The sequence below is a fragment of the Schistocerca americana genome, chromosome 2 (assembly GCF_021461395.2).
Source record: "Schistocerca americana isolate TAMUIC-IGC-003095 chromosome 2, iqSchAmer2.1, whole genome shotgun sequence".
NCBI lineage: Eukaryota > Metazoa > Arthropoda > Insecta > Orthoptera > Acrididae > Schistocerca > Schistocerca americana.
The window spans coordinates 106,771,111-106,791,127 of record NC_060120.1 but is presented as its reverse complement, the minus strand read 5'-3'; the positions used below and the strand labels follow the sequence as shown (position 1 = coordinate 106,791,127).

Sequence of the window (20,017 nt, the reverse complement as noted above, 5' to 3'; positions counted from 1 at the left end):
TTTTTTCTAATTAACTACTCACCCGAAATCGATGAAACTGGCGTTACTTCTCGACGTAATCGCCCTGCAGACGTACACATTTTTCACAACGCTGACGCCATGATTCCATGGCAGCGGCGAAGGCTTCTTTAGGAGTCTGTTTTGACCACTGGAAAATCGCTGAGGCAATAGCAGCACGGCTGGGGAATGTGCGGCCACGGAGAGTGTCTTTCATTGTTGGAAAAAGCCAAAAGTCACTAGGAGCTAGATCAGGTGAGTAGGGAGCATGAGGAATCACTTCAAAGTTGTTATCACGAAGAAACTGTTGCGTAACGTTAGCTCGATGTGCGGGTGTGTTGTCTTGGTGAAACAGCACACGCGCAGCCATTCCTGGACATTTTTGTTGCAGTGCAGGAAGGAATTTGTTCTTCAAAACATTTTCGTAGGATGCACCTGTTACCGTAGTGCCCTTTGGAACGCAATGGGTAAGGATTACGTCCTCGGTGTCCCAGAACATGGACACCATCATTTTTTCACCACTGGCGGTTACCCGAACTTTTTGGTGGGGTGAATGTGTGCTTCCATTGAGCTGACTGGTGCTTTGTTTCTGGATTGAAAAATGGCATCCACGTCTCATCCATTGCCACAACCGACGAAAAGAAAGTCCCATTCATGCTGTCGTTGCGCGTCAACATTGCTTGGCAACATGCCACACGGGCAGCCATGTGGTCGTCCGTCAGCATTCGTGGCACCCACCTGGATGACACTTTTCGCATTTTCAGGTCGTCATGCAGGATTGTGTGCACAGAACCCACAGAAATGCCAACTCTGGAAGCAATCTGTTCAACAGTCATTCGGTGATCCCCCAAAACAATTCTCTCCACTTTCTCAATCATGTCGTCAGACCGGCTTGTGCGAGCCCGAGGTTGTTTCGGTTTGTTGTCACACGATGTTCTGCCTTCATTAAACTGTCGCACCCACGAACGCACTTTCGACACATCCATAACTCCATCACCACATGTCTCCTTCAACTGTCGATGAATTTCAATTGGTTTCACACCACGCAAATTCAGAAAACGAGTGATTGCACGCTGTTCAAGTAAGGAAAACGTCGCCATTTTAAGTATTTAAAACAGTTCTCATTCTCGCCGCTGGCGGTAAAATTCCATCTGCCGTACGGTGCTGCCATCTCTGGGACATATTGACAATGAACGCGGCCTCATTTTAAAACAATGCACGTGTTTCTATCTCTTTCCAGTCCGGAGAAAAAAAATCGGAGGCCTTAGAACTTGAATGCACCTCGTATACCATATTCATGGAATTGTCACCTAAAGTAGAAAGTCCACAAATAATTCTACAGCTGAACTCTTGACGGCAAATAAATTAGTCAACCCACTATGGCATTGTGGTGTGCCAGTTAGAAGGTGACTAAATGATGTATTCTGCTTAGAGGATAAGAATACTTTGCAGCATCACCAGTGCACTCTCTGTCTCTGTTCCACGATACATACTTCAGCTATTAGCAACCTTGGTAACTGTAAATGTTAGGGTGACTGCCACAACAACTTACTGTTCCTGCTTCTGATTCTTCCTTGAGAAATTTATATGCTCGGTATCCTATGCTTCAGAAACTGTCACTGCTTAACATAATACTTGTACTATTTGCTTTATGCCTGCCGTAAGGAACACTGCAGTGGCTAAATACTGTCACTATACCTAAAATATCATTAAGCAAGTGCTACAGCCAGACATGGCAGAATTGTTCTATTTGCTAAGGCATCATGCGGTACACTTCTCCTTGGCATTGTGTATTGCCCCATTCTGCCACCTTCTTACATGCACTGGACTACAATATTGGTATGCCATAAGCACTGCAAACTGATGGGTCCTCTAGCTGAAGAGGTAGTCCATGATTCTCAGGACAGTGTCTAATATGAAGACATGTTAATAGGACTTTGATAGTTTGCTTTACCATTCACAACTTGTTAATCACTTTTTGCCAACAATGCCTGCCCCTGTACCTCAATAGTGAAGTCACTGTGTGTATGGGGCACTTTACATTGTGTCACAACGTATGTACTGTGCAGGCCTTGGCTGGTGAACCCACCAATTCATTACCTGATTTTCCACAAGCACTGGTGTTCATTGCCATGCATTCAGGGCGTGACAAGATCTCCGATATGCATCATCCACACCAGCATTCTTTGAACTTTCTGTACCCTTTTTATCCTATTAACTTTATGTACTATTTTATATAAAAAAGACCACTTTAAATATGTCTGCTTGTGTCTGTATGTGTGGATGGATATGTGCGTGTGTGCGAGTGTATACCTGTCCTTTTTTCCCCCTAAGGTAAGTCTTTCCGCTCCCGGGATTGGAATGACTCCTTACCCTCTCCCTTAAAACCCACTTCCTTTCGTCTTCCCCTCTCCTTCCCTCTTTCCTGATGAGGCAACAGTTTGTTGCGAAAGCTTGAATTTTGTGTGTATGTTTGTGTTTGTTTGTGTGTCTATCGACCTGCCAGCGCTTTTGTTCGGTAAGTCACCTCATCTTTGTTTTTTATATATAATTTTTCCCACGTGGAATGTTTCCTTCCATTATATTATGTACTATTTTTATTCTTTGAACTTTCTGTACCCTTTCTGTCAGTTATATTTTGTCTTAAGGAGCCCTGATTGAAACAATCAACTTACATTCAAAAGTTGGGTAAATTGTTACTATATTAATCATTTACACAACTATTACATGAAAACTAGAAGCACTGTTCATTTCCAGGTGTGTGTGTGTGTGTGTGTGTGTGTGTGTGTGTGTGTGTGTGTGTGTGTGTGTGTGTGTGTGCGGGGGGGGGGGGGGGGGGGGGGGGGGGGGGGGTTTGCACACGTGTTCTCTGAAATTCTTGTGTAAAATGAATTATAAATAGGCCTTTACTTCTATTCTACAAACTCTGCTCATCACTCAAGAGCCCATTTCCAGATAAAGCAGTGGCTCACAAATGTAGCTGATCAAACCTTGTCCTATATTTTCCACCGTCATGATTGTTTCCAACATTCAGATGGCTTATCTGACACAGTCCCTACGGCTCCTTATTTCTATAAGCACATCATTAACCACAGTGCCTCATTGTTCTTTCGTAATGATGAAAATTTCGCTTGAGTGCCTGCTCTTTACCAATCATGGTGAAGAATCTTTTTGTAAATGTCCGGGGTTTGTAATACTAAAGGCGCAAGTAATTTGATCACTATGTCTACATCTCTATTGTTACAAGTGTTAAAAAATTATTCTGTCAATAGGTCACTGCTTCTGAAATGAAAAGAATCATTTCTTCCCTATTTTTATTTATTTATTATTACGATTATTATTATTATTATTATTATTAAATCTCTGTGGTGAATAAAACTTACCTTTGAGCCAGAGATCATCTTTAAGGCACTCTACTAAATACATAAGTCCTGCATCACCCAAATGTGTGTTATTGTTGATACTGACACGTCTGATTCCAGGCATTCTGTCAACATCAACAATACGATATCGTAGAGCTTCTTTCCATGTTTCTGAATATCTCTCCAGTTGTTGATACTAAACAAAACAGATGGATTACAAAAAGCTGTATATGACAATACCAGGCAATCAAAAGCAAGGTTAGAATTTAACATCCAAAAAGCAATGGGTCTTTAGAGAAGGGCTAGTAGCTCAATTACACAAAAATGGAAGATATTTATTTTAAATAAATTAGTGCCAACTATCACTTAGGAAGTCAATGAGCTTAGCTGTTACTGCTTATTAATGTAACTGATACGTTGAGTCATTTAAAGAATTAAATTAAATTGAAATGAAAAAATTTGTTACAAATTTGAAATTAAGAAAAACAGAATAATTACATCCGTACACAAACTACATTATGTTTGTGATTTTTCTTTAATTTTTCGTCCAGGTGCACATTTTTACTAGTTGAAAATACACACTTATTGCCCAACATTTGCAAAAATTTCACTGCAAACTTCAAACTTCAGAAGTGTGTGTTCACCAACAACATAATAATCTAGAACATTTTCACAAATACTACACAAAGTTAGGTTCCTGCATTGTGCTTATAAAATGTTTTATTTAAAAGAAATGAAAAATAATCATTACATTATAATATTTAAACATAAAATTTCTTTTTATATTATACTTTCGGCATGTGTAAGCCAAGTGTGGTTATGTGTTCTCTACGAACATGACTGTTACATTTTATCATTATGGTGGATGGGCAGGCACAACAATTGATGTCAAATGACCAAGATGGGCATTAAGTGACTTTCGATGTGATATTTTTGTAACAGAACACTGGGTACATTTTTATTTCTCTCTTCCACTTTCTTAATTTTTTAAAATTTAATAGTAAGTTTGCAATTTGACTTCTCTATGTTTTTATTTTTGTTGATGATTCATAAGAACTGGAACCTGTAAATTATTGTAAATTCATACAATGCAATCAAGATATTTGTGAATAAAAAAGTATTTTCCAAAATAGAATCACATGCTCCAATCTGACTATGTAGGTTTAACTGCATGGTTACCTCCTTTACACACTTTTGCTGAATAAACACATTACTTACTATAGGTTCACTGCCCCAGAAGGTAATCCATAAGACAAGAAGGGAAAATATGCAAAATGAGTGAATACTCTTGTCTGTACATAAACACAAAGAAAGATGCTTTTAAGCATGAAACATACTGAATGATCATCTTGATTATCTTATCTGTGGGTTGACTCCATTTTAATTAGTTATCCATCTGCTCCCTAAGGGATTTTACACAGTGTGCTTTGTTTCATGTATGGCCATTAATGTTTACTTTTGGGGCCAACAGGTCATGTTTATTTGTTCAAAATCCTATAATATGCATCTTTGGGAGATTGAGAGAGATTGTTACATATAGACTTCTCTAACTACCATCTCAGCTATGTCTGGTAGGGCTAAGTTTAAACTCTTCAATCCTATGCCTGTTTCACCAACAAAAAGTACTTTTTTTTTTAGTATCAGGCTTGGAAATTTTACAGTGCTGATGGTAATGGAGTTTCAACTCCTGACTACAGCTTGGCATCTGAATTAGGTAGAGCTCTCCTCTCCAAACACAAAGAAATTTTAATCTCAAGAGTTACAGATCCCTTGTGCTTGTTTCTGTCCAGTTTTATCCTAGTTTTCTTTAGGAGAAAGCTAGACACCAACTGCTGTTGTAATATGTTAAACGGTTAAATTTCACATCTATTCAACCTGATTTTTAAATTTCTCCCCTGAACACCTCTTGTAATTTTTCCATATTTCAATCCTAATAGAGAATTTTGCAATAACACATAATCGAAACTCCTTGTCCAGAATGTGGAACATCTTGGTGATGATTCTTCAGCAGTGGTAATGGTTTTGAAAAAAAGAATGTCAGCACCAGTTGCATTTCTCGTTTTATTTTAAACCACAACCAGCTCCGGTCCCCTAGGTCATTATCTAGTGGTATAACTAGGCATCCTGAGGGGGCACAGGACAACCAAACCCTGTTGTCATTTAACACTGAGATTAGGTTCTCCACAAAATGTAATACATAATTGGAAAATAAGTGTGCATAACCTTATTCAAACTCTCTCTCTCTCTCTCTCTCTCTCTCTCTCTCTCTCTCTCTCTCTCACACACACACACACACACACACACACACACACACACACACACACACACCTCTTGTGTCTTACTGGGTCTACAGTCATGATTTTAGCTTGTATCCATCAAGATAAATCTGTTAAGTTCAATGATTTTTTTTTGCGACTTTGTTCAAGTTGCAGTATCTTGTTTTGCTAGTAGCTGTTTCAGCTGCAACTGTCTTTATTTTGCAGCTTGGCTTTTTTAATGACTTTATCATAGAAAAGTTTAATGAAGTACCTAATGGAGGACAGTCATGAGCACAGAAATCTCTGTTTACTAAGCTGCTAAACCATATATGGAGGATGTGGACAGCAGAGAAAAAAGTGTGACCTATAGAGCAGAGAGAAACTATGAGATGGAGGGTGATAGGGACACGCCAGTATAAATGGAAGACAAGAAAGGGCACAAAGGTAGCAAAAAAAAAAAAGATAGGAATGAAGATTCATGAAGAGAAAAATTACTTCCTTGTGACATATTGCAGAAGATATAAAAATACTAGCAGAGGTGTGCCAAATACAATATTTGGCCATAAAATATAAGATACATGATATGACACAACATGATGTAGTAGCAGGATTCATGATTATGTGGACAGGATTCATTCCGTTAGTTGAATTATGAGAAATTAATTTCATAAAAATGGAATTGCATTCTTCAGCAGTCCAAAATCTTGAAAATTTATTGTTCAAGATCAAGCAGGTAGAGAGTAAGGACCACATAAATTACAGTGAAGCACCAGAAGGAGAGGAGGACATAAAACAATATTTCACAGGTTGAGGGGGTATCTGATGTTATTTCAGTGTTAACAACAGGAAGTCAAATTTATAAAGAACTTGGCAGTACAAGCCCAGTTTTGGTATGGTGTTGCAGCCCCTCTGGCCTGGAAGTGCAAACTGTTTTGGTTGGGAAGGTTGTCATTAAGTTTTTGTATCCTCTCCTAAGGCAAGCTTGCCCACACCTTTAGTAATTGGTTTTTGATATCCTGAATACCAGCACCGGGATGGAGGTGACATCTGAGCTAGTTTCACACATGTTGTATTGGGACCAATCTGAGAATCTTGCTGGCGATGGTAGTACTTCATCATCATGCAGACAGTTCACAGACGTATGTGTCATGTAAGCAAGCATTGTCCTACGGAAAAATGCCACCATGATGCTGTCACTAAGAGATACCACATGAGGATGCAGGAGGCCCTAGCCACACGGCATTTCCATTTCCAAAGGTAGTGCCAAAATGTGACTCAATGCTGAACGTAACATGACACCATTCATTAGCAGTCCATTTCCCGGTCACAGTATCACTCCAACTGTAGCCATTTCTGTTGTGGTGTTAATGGCTGTCTATGTATGGAATGGTACTTCCCCAGTCCGTTTGCTGCTGCTCTCCAAACAATGGTCCAGAATGACACACAATGGTGCAGTGAGTCCATTACTTATTCTCGTATGACAGACACTGATGTGAAGAGGCTTACAGTATGTTTAGTGCACAATATGGTGATCTTCCCTTGTTGTGGTTAGATATGTGGGTCACAACAGTGGTGATGTATGTATGCCCTAACGTTCCAGTGGAGTCCATGACACTGGGCCGCTGTCGCATTCAAATGCCCCAAAAGTCTGGATATTACATGATTCGACCAACCAGACAGATGGAAACCCACAATGAAGCTCATTTCAAACTGTCGGGTCCTGATAATGCTGTCTCACATGAGCATGCGTATCTCAGTGTCCTCCACAGTGATCACTCAACATCTGACGTTGTTAATACCACTCATATACCCTGCCAGCCGTGGTAATAAAAAACACACACACACACACACACACACACACACAAATACTAATACACTCTGGTGGTCATTCTACCTGTCACAGAGAATTGCCATTTTAATCATTTAAATACCTGCTGATGGTGCCTGTCTGTATGAAGTTACATTGACATCTTTCCTGGTCTTCTGTGTGCTTCACCTTTTTTTACAGGCAATGTATTTCTGGCAGTAAACTACACTGTTTCTGCAGAACTGTTTGGCTTCAGTTACTCTGTCAGAAGCTCGAGTGGTCATTACAGGTAATAGTCCTTGCAGGTAAGCAAGATTCTCCTCTTGTAACACCAAAACAGAATCTGCAGTAGCCACCAGAAAGATCGCGGGAGGCGCACATCGGCACGGTGCGTCACGGACAGTCATTGCCGCAAGTAAAGTCCCGTCCACCAGAGGGCACGCGAGAATTCGGCCGCGCCCTCTGCCGGTGGAACAACAACAACTCAGGCAGCATGGGCCGTGCCCAGTCAGTTAACATTGGGCATGCCTAGCAGACAGTTCCCAGTCTACACTATGTGAAGTGCGAAGGAAATGTGAATCGTGTTACTACACAATTGGCGACGAGTAGGGTCGTTCTTTCGCGTGTTGTGTCGTCGTTCCGGTTTCGTAGCTTATCCATGGTATGGAGGATTTAGTGAAGGGTTTTGGTTGAGCAGCAGATGGAGCTCATGGCAACCGTGAAACATGTGCTTCCGGCGTTGCTCTCCACGTAGTCTGCTCCAGCGCCATTCCCTCCTCCCTTTCCCCCATATGACGAGACGTCGGAGGATTGGGACGCATATGAACATCGCCTTCAGCAGCATTTCCAGACGTTTCATGTTGCCGATGCGGAGGTATTTCGTGCTCTTTTCTTGTCTTAGATATCTCCCTCGCTGTATCAAGTTGTGTGGCAGCTAGCGCCATTGCAGGAATCCTCATCCTTGTCTTTTGACGCATTGTGTTCATTGCTGTCTTCATATTATCGCTGCCGCACGCATGTTGTGGCGGCTAGGGTCAAGTTCTATCAATGCAAGAAACAGCCCCATAAGTATTACCAGGTGTGGGCCGCTACCCTGCACGGTCTTAGTCGCAAGTGTCATTTTGTCAAGGAGCAGTCGCGAGAGTCGTTTGCCCAAGTTATGGTGCGCGACGTCATTGTTTGTTCGGCCCCTGATAGGGAGGTCCGGCAATGGGCCCTGCAGTTGGAAGACCCTTCCCTTGAGGAAGTCCTGTCCATTGCTCAATCGTATGAAGTTTCTCATGCCGCAGGTCAACAGTTGGAAGCTTGGTGCGACGTTGCGGCCATTCAGGGCGGCGCAGCCGCGTCCACTGCGTCCGGGGTGGACAATGTGCGAGCAGTACAATCCGGCCGTTACGGCTCCTCCCGCACGGCGTGTAAACAGAGTTCCAGCCGTCGGCCCCTTTTACCGTCCTGTGCGTCGTGCTATATACATCATGATCGGTCAGAGTGCCCCCAGCGTTGGGCCGTTTGTCACAAATGTAATAAAAAAGGACAAATTGCTAAATTTTGCCACTCAGCCTCAAAAGAATCGAAGGAAGCAGGTACAGAGGACATGGATGTTGACATTCACGAAGTTTCATCAGGCCAGGCTCCTGACGCATCGGCATAGAAACTCTTTATTGAGGTGTCAGTTCGGTCACGCCGATTACAACTGCAAGTAGATACAGGCGTGGCAGTTTCCTTGTTGAATGCACAAATGCACTCCGACCTTGGGTCGCCCCTGTTGGCGCCGGTTTACCGTCGTCTACGCGGTTATGGTAAACAGTTCATTCCCCTCCTCGGTCAATTCACTACCAACTTTACTTACAAATCAGTCACTCGGCCTCTTACTTTTATTGTTGTCAGAGATGCGAGCTCCGCTAACCTTTTTGGATTGTATGCCTTTCAAGCTTTCGGTTTTTCTATCGCAGACACCATACAGTTGGTCTCCGAAGACGTTCCCTATCAATCATTGGAATCTTTGACCTCTGACATTAAGGATGTCTTTGAGGAGGTCCTGGGGCGTGTTTCAGACTTTGAAGCTCACTTGACATTAAAGGCGTTGGCTCGCCCGCGTTTTCAACGTGCGAGGCAGATTCCCTTGGCTCTCCGCCCTCGGGTCAAAGCAGAGCTAGACCGGCTGACAGCCCTCGGGGTCGTTCTTCCCATTTCTTCTAGTGAGTGGGCTTCGCCCCTCGTTATTGTCAGGAAACACTCGGGAAAATTATTTCTTTGTGGCGATTTCAAGGCCACCATTAATTCCCACCTATCCCTTGCCTCGTTCTGATTAATTGTTCTCCGTTGTGGTGGGAGGCCAATATTTTTCGAAAATCGATCTTCCGGAGGCTTATCATCAGATACCACTTGATGAGGACTCCAAATGGCTGGCGGGAACACACCGTTTGTCCTTTACCAATACCAGCGGTTAGCCTTCGGAATATCCAGTGCCACGGCGATATTTCAGCGTTATCTTGAGCATGTCACGTCGACAATCCCTCATTGTATCAATTACCTGAACAATATAATTGTCACAGGCCGCAGCACGAAGGAACACTTGCACAACCTTCGAACCCTCTTTCTCAAATTCAGGTCCGTGGGCCTGCGTTGCAACCTGCCTAAGTTGAACTTCTTCCAACCATCCATTGAGTATGTGGGCTACACCGTCTCTCGGCACGGCGTCCAGCCATTAGGAAGTTTGGTCCAAGGTATCGTCGACCTTCCGCGGCCTGCTTCACTGAAGGAGTTACAAGATTTTTTAGGCAAGATTGCCTATTACCACCGGATCATTCCCAGGGCTTCCACCATAGCCCGCCCCCTGTACTGCCTTCTGCGCAAGGGTGTTCCTTTTGATTGGTTGCCTGCATGCGAGCGAGCGTTCACCTCATTGAAGGGCCCCTCACGTCAGCGCCTTGTTTGGCTACTTTTGTCCCCAATAAGCCTTTGGTCCTGGCTACAGATGCTTCGCAGTATGGGGTGGGGGCGGATGACTCCGAGCAGCCACTGGCGTTTACGTCTAAAACTCTTAGTCCCGCGCAGGCCCATTACTCCCAGGTGGAAAAAGAGGCTTTGGCCATTGTCTACGCTGTTACCAAGTTTCACCCTTTCTTGTATCACGAAGTTTCAGTTAATCACTGACCATAAGCCATTAATATTGTTATTTGGCCCCGCCTCTCAGATTCTGGATAGGGCGGCCCACAGACTGCAGCGCTGGGCCTTGTTCCTCTCTAAGTACCATTATGACATTCATTTTCGCCCTACCGGACAGCATGCCAACGCCGGCGCTCTTTCCCGTCTTCCGGTGGGCCCGGATCCTAAGTTTGATTGGGAGGAGGTTATGTGTTTTCATTTAGATGTGGCGTCCTGCCAAGCGGTTGATGGCTTCCCGATCACTAGCTCTAGAGTCGCTAGGGAAACGGCAGCTGACCCGGTTCTCCGGCAAGTAGTTTGCCTCGTTCAGCAGGGGTGGTCGTCCCAAACTCCAGGCCGGGCCTCGGACCCTCTTCACAATTATTTTGTTCTACGAGACCGCCTCTCAGTCTTGGAAGGTGTTCTCCTTCTGGCTACCAATAATACAGCTCCTCGCGTGGTTGTTCCTGCAAGTTTGCGAAGGGAGGTCCTCGCGTTATTACATGGGGGGCACTGGGGTGTTTCCCATACTAAAACCTTAGCTCACAAACATGTGTAGTGGCCCGGTATTGACAGAGAAATTGAGCACTTGGTGGCCGCCTGTTCCCAGTGTGTGAGCCAACAGGCATCTCCCAGGTCAGCGTTCTCTTCATGGCCGCCTGCAACTGAGGTATGGGAACGTGTTCACATTGATTTTGTGGGCCCGTTTCTCCAGGGCTTTTGGGTCATTGTCATTGATGCTTATTTCCGATTCCCATATGTGGTTTGCTGCTCGTCTACCACTTCAGTAGTTGTAATCCAGGCACTAGCAAAAATCTTTTCTGTGGAAGGTCTGCCAGTCAACCTGGTGTCGGACAATGGACCTCAGTTTATTTCGCAGACCTTCCAGGATTTTTGTAGGCGCTTCGGTATTCGGCATGTTTGCTCTTCCCCCCTTTCATCCACAATCGAATGGGGAAGCCGAGCGCATGGTGTGCACATTTAAGATGCAGATGAAAAAGTACATGCACGAATTTCCTGCGGAGGAGGCGCTGACATTTTTCCTGACGGCATACCGGACCACACCGATGGGAGAACGCAGCCCCGCAGAGCTCCTCCACGGGTGCCAACCTAGGACTCTGCTGCACCTCCTCCGGCCTGGTTCTCGCCAGTCTTTGCAAAATGGGGTATCCGGCTTTCCACCGGGTATGTCAGTCTGGGCACGTGGGTTTGGTCGCAATCCACGTTGGATATCGGCGGTGGCCCTGAACCGCAATGGCCGCTGGCTCTATACCTTGCAGGCCCACCCTCCGACCCCTCGGGCGCCGGCTTCCCCATTGCCGGCACCCATGTAGTTTTCTCAGGGGACGCTACTGCCCCTCCCACCTGTGACTCCACCACACTGCGATGGTTCTCAACCTTGGCGGCCTCCAGTAGCTCCAGCACCGGCATCGCCATCGTTAGAGATGCCCTGGTGAGAGCCGGCTCCCCTAGCAGGCCTGGTTTCTCAGGAGGCTGGTTCACCTGTGGTCGTCCCTTCCCCATCGTCCCCGCCACTAGGTCTTGCCCCTCCTGAGTTGGACCAGGATCCAGAGTTCAACGGCTTGTCGCCTGTTCTGTCCCAGGCTCCGGTAGTGGGACGATGGGGGACTCTTCATGTGGATCACTTCAAACCGTATTCGAAGGTTCTGGCTCAAGGGTTGGCAGATCCCCCCAACTCCAGCCTTCCAATGGACGTGGAGGTCATCGCTACTGCACGACGCTCCACCTTCTGACGCAGTGGATCACAGTGGCTTCACCCCCCCGAAGGGGGAGGAGTGCAGTAGCCACCAGAAAGATCGTGGGAGGTGCACATCGGCACGGCGCGTCACGGACGGTTGCTGCCACAAGTAAAGCCCCGTCCACCAGAGGGCACGTGAGGATTCTGCCGCGCCCTCTGCAGGTGGAACAACAACAACTCAGGCAGCATGGGCCGTGCCCAGGCAGTTCACATCGGGCATGCCTAGCAGACAGTTCCCGGTCTACACTATGTGAAGTGCGACGGAAATGTGAATCGTGTTACTACAGAATCATTCTAACTTTTTCCGGGACAATCCTGCTATTACAGCATCCAGTGTTTTAGTGATGAGATGCAAAATTTTTTCACACTTTGTTGGTTCCTCTTTGTTGACAAAAGTGTACTGAGATCTCATTTTAACTGATTATGCTGTGCTGACCAGCTTCACTGTCAACTTTGTGCCAACACAGACTCTCATACACAGAATAGTTGTGGGGTCGGGAATGGGAAGTTGCAAAACTGACTGAATGGTGATATAGTGTACAGCACAAGGTGCTTCACCATAAAGCACAAAATTGAGAGAAGACTGCTGAATTTTAGTTGAACGCATGTTTATGGCTGCAAATGTTCAACTGCTTTGCCTCTTCAAAGTGACAATTCGCCTTTATTTTAACATTATTTGTTTCTCTCTTTTCAAACATGAAGCTATGAGAAGGATAGAAATATATTTTTAAAAGAACATATCTTGTGTGGGTTTTACATGCACTTGGCCACTCACTCAGTGTTCTCCATTTGATGAGAACAACTATGGCCACTGCTGTCTCTTCACAGTCTTTATCTACATGGTCAATCATAGACTGCTGCTCAGAGCAAACACCTACAGTAGAAATAAATAGTGTACCACTGATCACGGATCAGTTGATTTATATTATTTGTTAGATGAACATTATCATCATTTTTAAGCAGATAAACAAAATATTTTTGTTTTGTGCAAATACACTAGTGCCTGTGTCCTTTGAAAAATGTCTGACCATCCTTATCTATAGACCTGAAAATACCACTATGAAGATGAGACAGCGTTCAACGATCAGTTCAGGAGGTAATTTGAAGTGCACCTGAATTCTTAGAGAACATGTGTGTAATTTCTAAGAGGACAGGCATGAAACTGATGGAAGAATATGATAAATATGTAGGCCCACAGATAATCTTGAAATGCTTTGTTAGTGATTTAAGACAACCGTTCATAGTTTATGCTAGTTTAACAAGAGCAATAACAAAGAAATTTTAAACATTTATTTTCTGAAAAGCATGAATTCAGAACAAGTAAAGAAAATTACCTTTAGTAACTGAGAAATACAGTAACCTCCACTCTGACCAATATCACACGCAGAAATATTCAAAGAATGAACATTTCTTAATTTTTTAACAGCATCACAAATCAACTGACAACCATCATCGCCAATAATACTCTGATGAAATGATATGTTCTGGATGGATGAGCAGTTTGAGAGTCCCTAGAAAAGAAAGAAATTATAAAATATATCACTAACAAAACTTTGCCATCTTACACACACAGTAAGGAACAAGGGATTTAAATACGTACAACTGGTTGTACAAATATAATGGGATGGTTGCTACTGAAACTGCACTTTCCAAGACACATGGCATGTTACAAATATACACAGCAGTAACCCTTTCAAAGTGTCATCATTTCTCATAACCTGTTCTCCATACAGACACATATAATAACTTATCAGTATTTGTTCCACTGCCAAAGGTAGCAAGTGATTACTAAGCCCCCACACTACCTTTCCCCATTTACAGCTCACTAACATCCTGTGGTGACAACTTTATTTCAAGCATAAAACATAGTCACTGACAGAGACAGTGTGTATATCTGACTTTTGTAACTGAAGTTCAGCACTCATTGTACTTCCATACTGTTCAGATTCCATGCCAATCTGCCCTCTGTTTTGTGTATTTCACTCTAGTGTCAGATAAATTTTGCTTGTTACTTTGCATCATATATGCACAGCTCTTATTGCAGATCAGAGTTCCCAAAAGTGACGACCCAGTCAAGAAGATAAACACCTGGCAGACCATTAAATGTGAGTCAACAATGCTGGCAACAACAGACAATTTTCTACTGTGATAATCAATTACTGATTTGGACAGTGCACTTCATGATCCTCACACCCAAGCAGCTCAGAACATCATTTGGAGTATCATCTGGGTTACTAGGTTTTGTACCTTTTCCGATCATTTCACCCATCATCCACACCATGCAACAAAGTCGAGGTTCCTCCTAAAATTTTAGTGTCAAACATTATTCATAACACACTGCAACAATGTAAATACCAATGTCTGAAACACTGTGTTTTGCAACAAGTGTTTAAATATCCAGATCAACATATCTATTGGGTACTGCACAGTGAAATGATCGGTGACAAATCATTTTCTGAATTTTGGTGTCATTTACATCCTCTCACTACAAAAACTGATAAAGCAAGTGCAACTTTGTGGCATGTTTGGTTTAATCAGCACCTACTTCCAGTAAAGACCACAGTGGTTTCCAATGGTAAAAGTGACATGCACACTCAACTGGGCATTGTGACTAAAATTTAAAGAGTACTTCAAAATGACAGCGTGTATTTCGTGATGCAATCTTTCAGTGATATTACAACAGAGACTACTTCCATCATCATGAACAGTGACTACTTCCATCATCATGCAGTGGGAGCACTTGCCAACGCTAATGGCCACAGATTCAACAGCCTGCTATGAGAAGCAGCGCATTCCACTTATGGAACAAGTCTGCATGTTGCCACAATCTGTGGATGCTCTCCAAATGCAGCTCACATACAACAAAATACTCACTCACATCAGCTGGGAGGCCAACACCCCACAACAGTTTTACAGAACTATGAGCCACCCTGTCAACAAATACACATTGATATGGCACTAGCACCACACACATTTCAGCATATAGGTCAGAAAGTGCATTGCTCCTTGTGTCTACCCAAACAGTTGCAGGAAGAAGGAAACTGCGCACGTAGCAATGCGTAACAAATTACTTATGACAGCAACAAGAGGAATTTCAGCGAAACTGTTAGTAATTCCTGAGAGCTGACCAACAATTACAGTTCACACTACCCACATCTCTTCACATCCAACACTGCAAATGTGAGCACCAATGATTTACCTGCACATCACAACTTTAAGAGTTTCTACCTGAGATCATGGTGTTTATACATGAAGGACTTACACACTTCACGTATTTACCTAGTAGATTCCGACCCAAACATCAACAACTTACTGGCTATGTAGTGCAAACAAAGACAAGGTCTTGGCTTGCAGCAGCCAAGAGTTAAATTATTTCTACCTGTGACAAACAGACTGAAGTGGATTACTTAGGTTTCAGATGGCTTTTAAAGTGGACTTCTGTATCAGTAATTGTCACCAAACCTACACTGGGTGCTGACTACTTCCTGCCGAATCATGTCGAAATAAACTTGTGCTCTGCTCTGAAACAGTTCAAGGACAATTTGGAACTGTTTCTAAAACAAGGAACTCGTCCACCACTAACCCACAGCAGCAACAACATCAGGATTATGTGTTAGCAGGTCTGCAGAACATCACAAACACTGCACGGGTTCTGTAACAGTATTCACAGCAACGGCAGCAGCAACAGTCTCAGTTTTCAATGCCACAGGAGCAGCAGCCTATGATTCCTGTGTAGGCATCTGTTCCTATATTCACTATTTCTGGATGTAGGTTCTTGCAATATGTACAAATGTGGGGGATTCAGTCTTTGAAAGGATGTTGAAACTGAGAACAGTTTCACGCAGAAGAGAGAAATCAACCACCAAACCTCAACAGTTCTCCTGTTCACCCCTACACAGGATAAACATTACTGTCGACCCACTTTTGCATACTTTCTTTCAGCTCTGGTCTAATGAAGGGTGGAGGGAGTGTGGGTGGGTGGGGGTTGTATGGCAACAGCATTATTCTGAGACTAAAACATAGTCACTAACGGAGACAGCACATGTCTTTGACTTTCATAACTGAAGTTCAGTGCTTGTTGTGCTTCCATGCTGTTTGGATTCCATCACAGTCTGTCTGTGTTTTGTGCATTCTACACCACTGTCAAGTTCTTATTGTGCACTGATGATCACACAACCCCTTACAGATTATTTCATTATCAAAGATTATATTTGGGAAAGTTTCTTGGATATATGTCACAACTTGCTGTAGGCAATTGTCTTAGAAAAAGTTCGAGGTTTAAAAAATCTGCATTGCATTTCATTTCTTTTGGTAAAATCATTCTATTCAAAAATTTGTGAGTTGCATGTTACAAAGTTGTTTCCACCATGTAGGTACTACGATTCCTTCTGTTAAATGTGTCACTGAGATTTTCATAGCTACTTCACTTAATCTGCTTCTTTCTTTTTTATTTATTTTTGTTTTGTTCTGTATTCATGCTATTGTTTTACCTCATCTGCAATCTAAAATTAATTGTAGTAGATGTAATATTACATGATGCATATTTGCAGTTATGAATATGAAAAACCATCAGCTGTATAATGGAATGATGACAATGAAAATTTGTGCCAAACTGGGACTTGAACCCGGATTTCCCACTTTATAGTGAGCTATCAGCTTATCATTAGGCTATCCGAGCACAACTTATGGCCAGACCCAAAATTCCGTATGTAATTATCCACGTGTCTACCACTTGCACTCTTACATCTATTATGTATATTCCCGTAGGAACTTTGTGTCATACTTCTGAACAACACAGGCACTGCAATGTCACAGATATAATATTCAACAACAACAAGCTATGGAAAATGGTTAAGTTTTGAAATTATAGACTTTTATGGGTGGTGAAGTACTGTGAAGAGGTGGTCCAAAATCAACTGTAACAGTCAATTCAACAGAGTTTATGGGTAATTAAAAGTAATAATATAGTTACAACCAAGTGCAGTAAGTCTAATAACACTAGAAGACAGCACCATACAAAACTATGTAGAAGAGGCTGCATCTATCAAATCTTAAACAAAAACTTGTCATCAAGGAACTAGAAATACTCACTTCTTTCAGTTTCAAACACTATGCTGAATAAGAATACAGAAATGTGCTTCACATTTCTAGAACTGCTCATGTTTGTCAAAGATACATAAGGACCCTTCCACACTCCCTTGGGCATAGGTCAGTACGAACAACAACAACCACCCTTTCAGTGCAGGTGTGTCTGCACAATCACATCATGTAATAACTATTTAGTATGCTACCAGTGGGCACTTTCGATAGCGGGTTGATCTCAGCCAGGCACAACTAGAGGCATGGCCTCCAGGTCACATGGGCAACTTTGTTTGGCCTCAACCATTTCTTTCTTTTCCTTACGTCAGCATAACCACACCATTTCTTGTCACCAGTACTGGTCTAGCATAGGAATGATCGGTGTTGTTCACAAGTCAATTGATGACAAGCAAATAAAGATGCACATATGGCTACCCAATGATTTATGATTTCAGCTTAGACCATGCAGCACCCATATACCCAATTTTTGAACCTTCCCCACTGCATGAAAATGTCTCTTGATGGTAGAATGATCACAGTTTATCACCCTTGCCAATTCTAAAGCACCCTGATGTGGATCATTGTGGATTAATGCATTTAAACGATCTTCATCAAACCCTGCATGTCTTCCTGAATGTAGAGAATCACTAATGAGAAAACCATTTTCTTGCTGTGCTCTGTCCAATTGCATTATCTCCACACACAGTGTAAATGTTCTGGCTGCCTCCACTGCCGTCACCCCTCTGTTGAACTCAAAGAATATGTTGGAAATTTTCTGGTTTCTCCACCTGGCATTCCATTTTCTAGCATCCACAGCTCCACTCACTATCTAAAAATGACAATATGTAAACTCAAACAGTAACAGTGAACTACAAATAAAAAATGACAATTGTTAAATAAACCCATAGCAGCCAAAATACCAATATTCAAAACACAAATGCTACAAATGAACCAACCTAACAGAACAGTTGATTCAGGGTATTCCACACTTTATGAATTATTTGAAGATCATTATTGCTATGGGATCAATTCATGCAGAACATTAGCAGAACCTTGAATCAGTTTTCAAAATTGTTCCAGGAAAATGGCTAGTGCTGTCAGTTGGAAAAATATAGTTTCTTTATCTCCTCGGGCACATTCTTGCTCACAAAGATATCATGGCTACACATGATCATAAAGATGGCAGTACCAACCAACCTTAAACGGAAAATAATGTATTATGCAAGTGGCATAGATCACGAGACCCTCAGTCAACTGTGCAAAAAGAGGCCTAGCTTGTGTGGTCAGCCCCCTATTAACAGACTCTTCAGCACCTTAAGGATAGTCTCAAGGTGGTACCGTGTCTAATGCCGTATAATGTCGCGAGTGCTGTTGACACTGATGGTGGATTGTTCCAGTACAGCATCACGGCAGTCTTGTATTACCAGTTGGCGGATACTTCTTAGTGCCCAATTGTCTTCACCTCTAAAATGTTACATGTAGTACAGCTTAACTATTCCCAATTTGAGAATGAGGCACTAGTGATCGTTTATGGCATTAAGAAATTTGACGTGTATTTATATGGCAGCAAATTCCATCTCTTGATGGACCACAAACCCTTACTTTCATTGTTTGGGCACAGCTCTAAACTCCCAAATAAGGTGGCACAGTGCCACCAACACTAGGCACTATTTTTGTGTGGGTATCATTACGAAATTCATTTCCACCCCACTGCCCAGCACGCCAATACTGACACCCTGTCCTGCTCTCTCTTGGCCCTGATATGGCATTCGACTATCACAAAACACTTTGATGAGCCCTGGACCACCAGTTATAACAAACCCTAGATGGTTGGCCCATGAAATTAGGTGTTTTGGCAGTCATAAAAGGGTGCCCTGAGATTGTTTCCACACAGACCAATGAGGGTTTTCAAAATTATTTTTCACTACACAATCAGCTCAATGCCTTGAAGGGACACCTTGACATTGGCCATGGAGGATGCTACTGAATGTTGGATCATCATCCTGAACCTACTCCAGCCCTTCATCCTCCAACTTCATGTGTCTCATTGGGGGTCACACGCATTAAGGCAGTGACCCAGAAGCATGTTTGCTTGCCTGGCACTGGTACCGACACTAAACAGGGGTGCCACTCCTGCTGTGCCTGCCTCCTCAATCAGGTAACCCCAGCACAACATTTTTTTTCCCATGGCCCCGCATGGACCTCCCATGAGAGCAGGTCCCAATTACTTTGCTGGGTCATTTTAGGGGCCACTGTGGTTGCTAGTAGTTGACACCATCCTCAAATTCTCGAATGTGGTGTGCATGCCATCCGTCACCACTCTTGCTACCATTCATGGCACTTAGAGGATTTTCGCCACTGAGAGGGCACCCTGGTGTTGAACAACGGGCCCCACCTTACTTCAGCTCAGCTCAAGGCCTTCTATCGCTATAACAGCATTGATTATCTGACTACCGCCTCATTTCACTCTGACGCCATGCAGAGGCTGAGGGGATGGTCCTCACCTACAGATGTGGAAGGCATTGCAGATGTCTTTGACTGAGGAGGCCTTGCACAGCTTTCTCATCATTAGTCCAAACCCAAGACCAAGGTCTGTTTGGCTGAAATC

The 20,017-nt window shown here is 43.2% G+C and overlaps 1 protein-coding gene across 1 annotated transcript in view; it reads right to left on the bottom strand.

Moving 5' to 3' along the window:
- Positions 1-20,017, bottom strand: part of LOC124596585 (centrosomal protein of 78 kDa-like) — a 128,539-nt gene that overhangs the window by 49,249 nt on the left and 59,273 nt on the right. Inside the window, exons 4-5 of the mRNA XM_047135777.1 lie at positions 13,665-13,841; positions 3,381-3,555 (exon numbers count right to left, since the gene is read on the bottom strand). Coding sequence (XP_046991733.1) covers positions 3,381-3,555; positions 13,665-13,841 — 352 coding nt within the window. The remainder of the gene's footprint in view (positions 1-3,380; positions 3,556-13,664; positions 13,842-20,017) is intronic.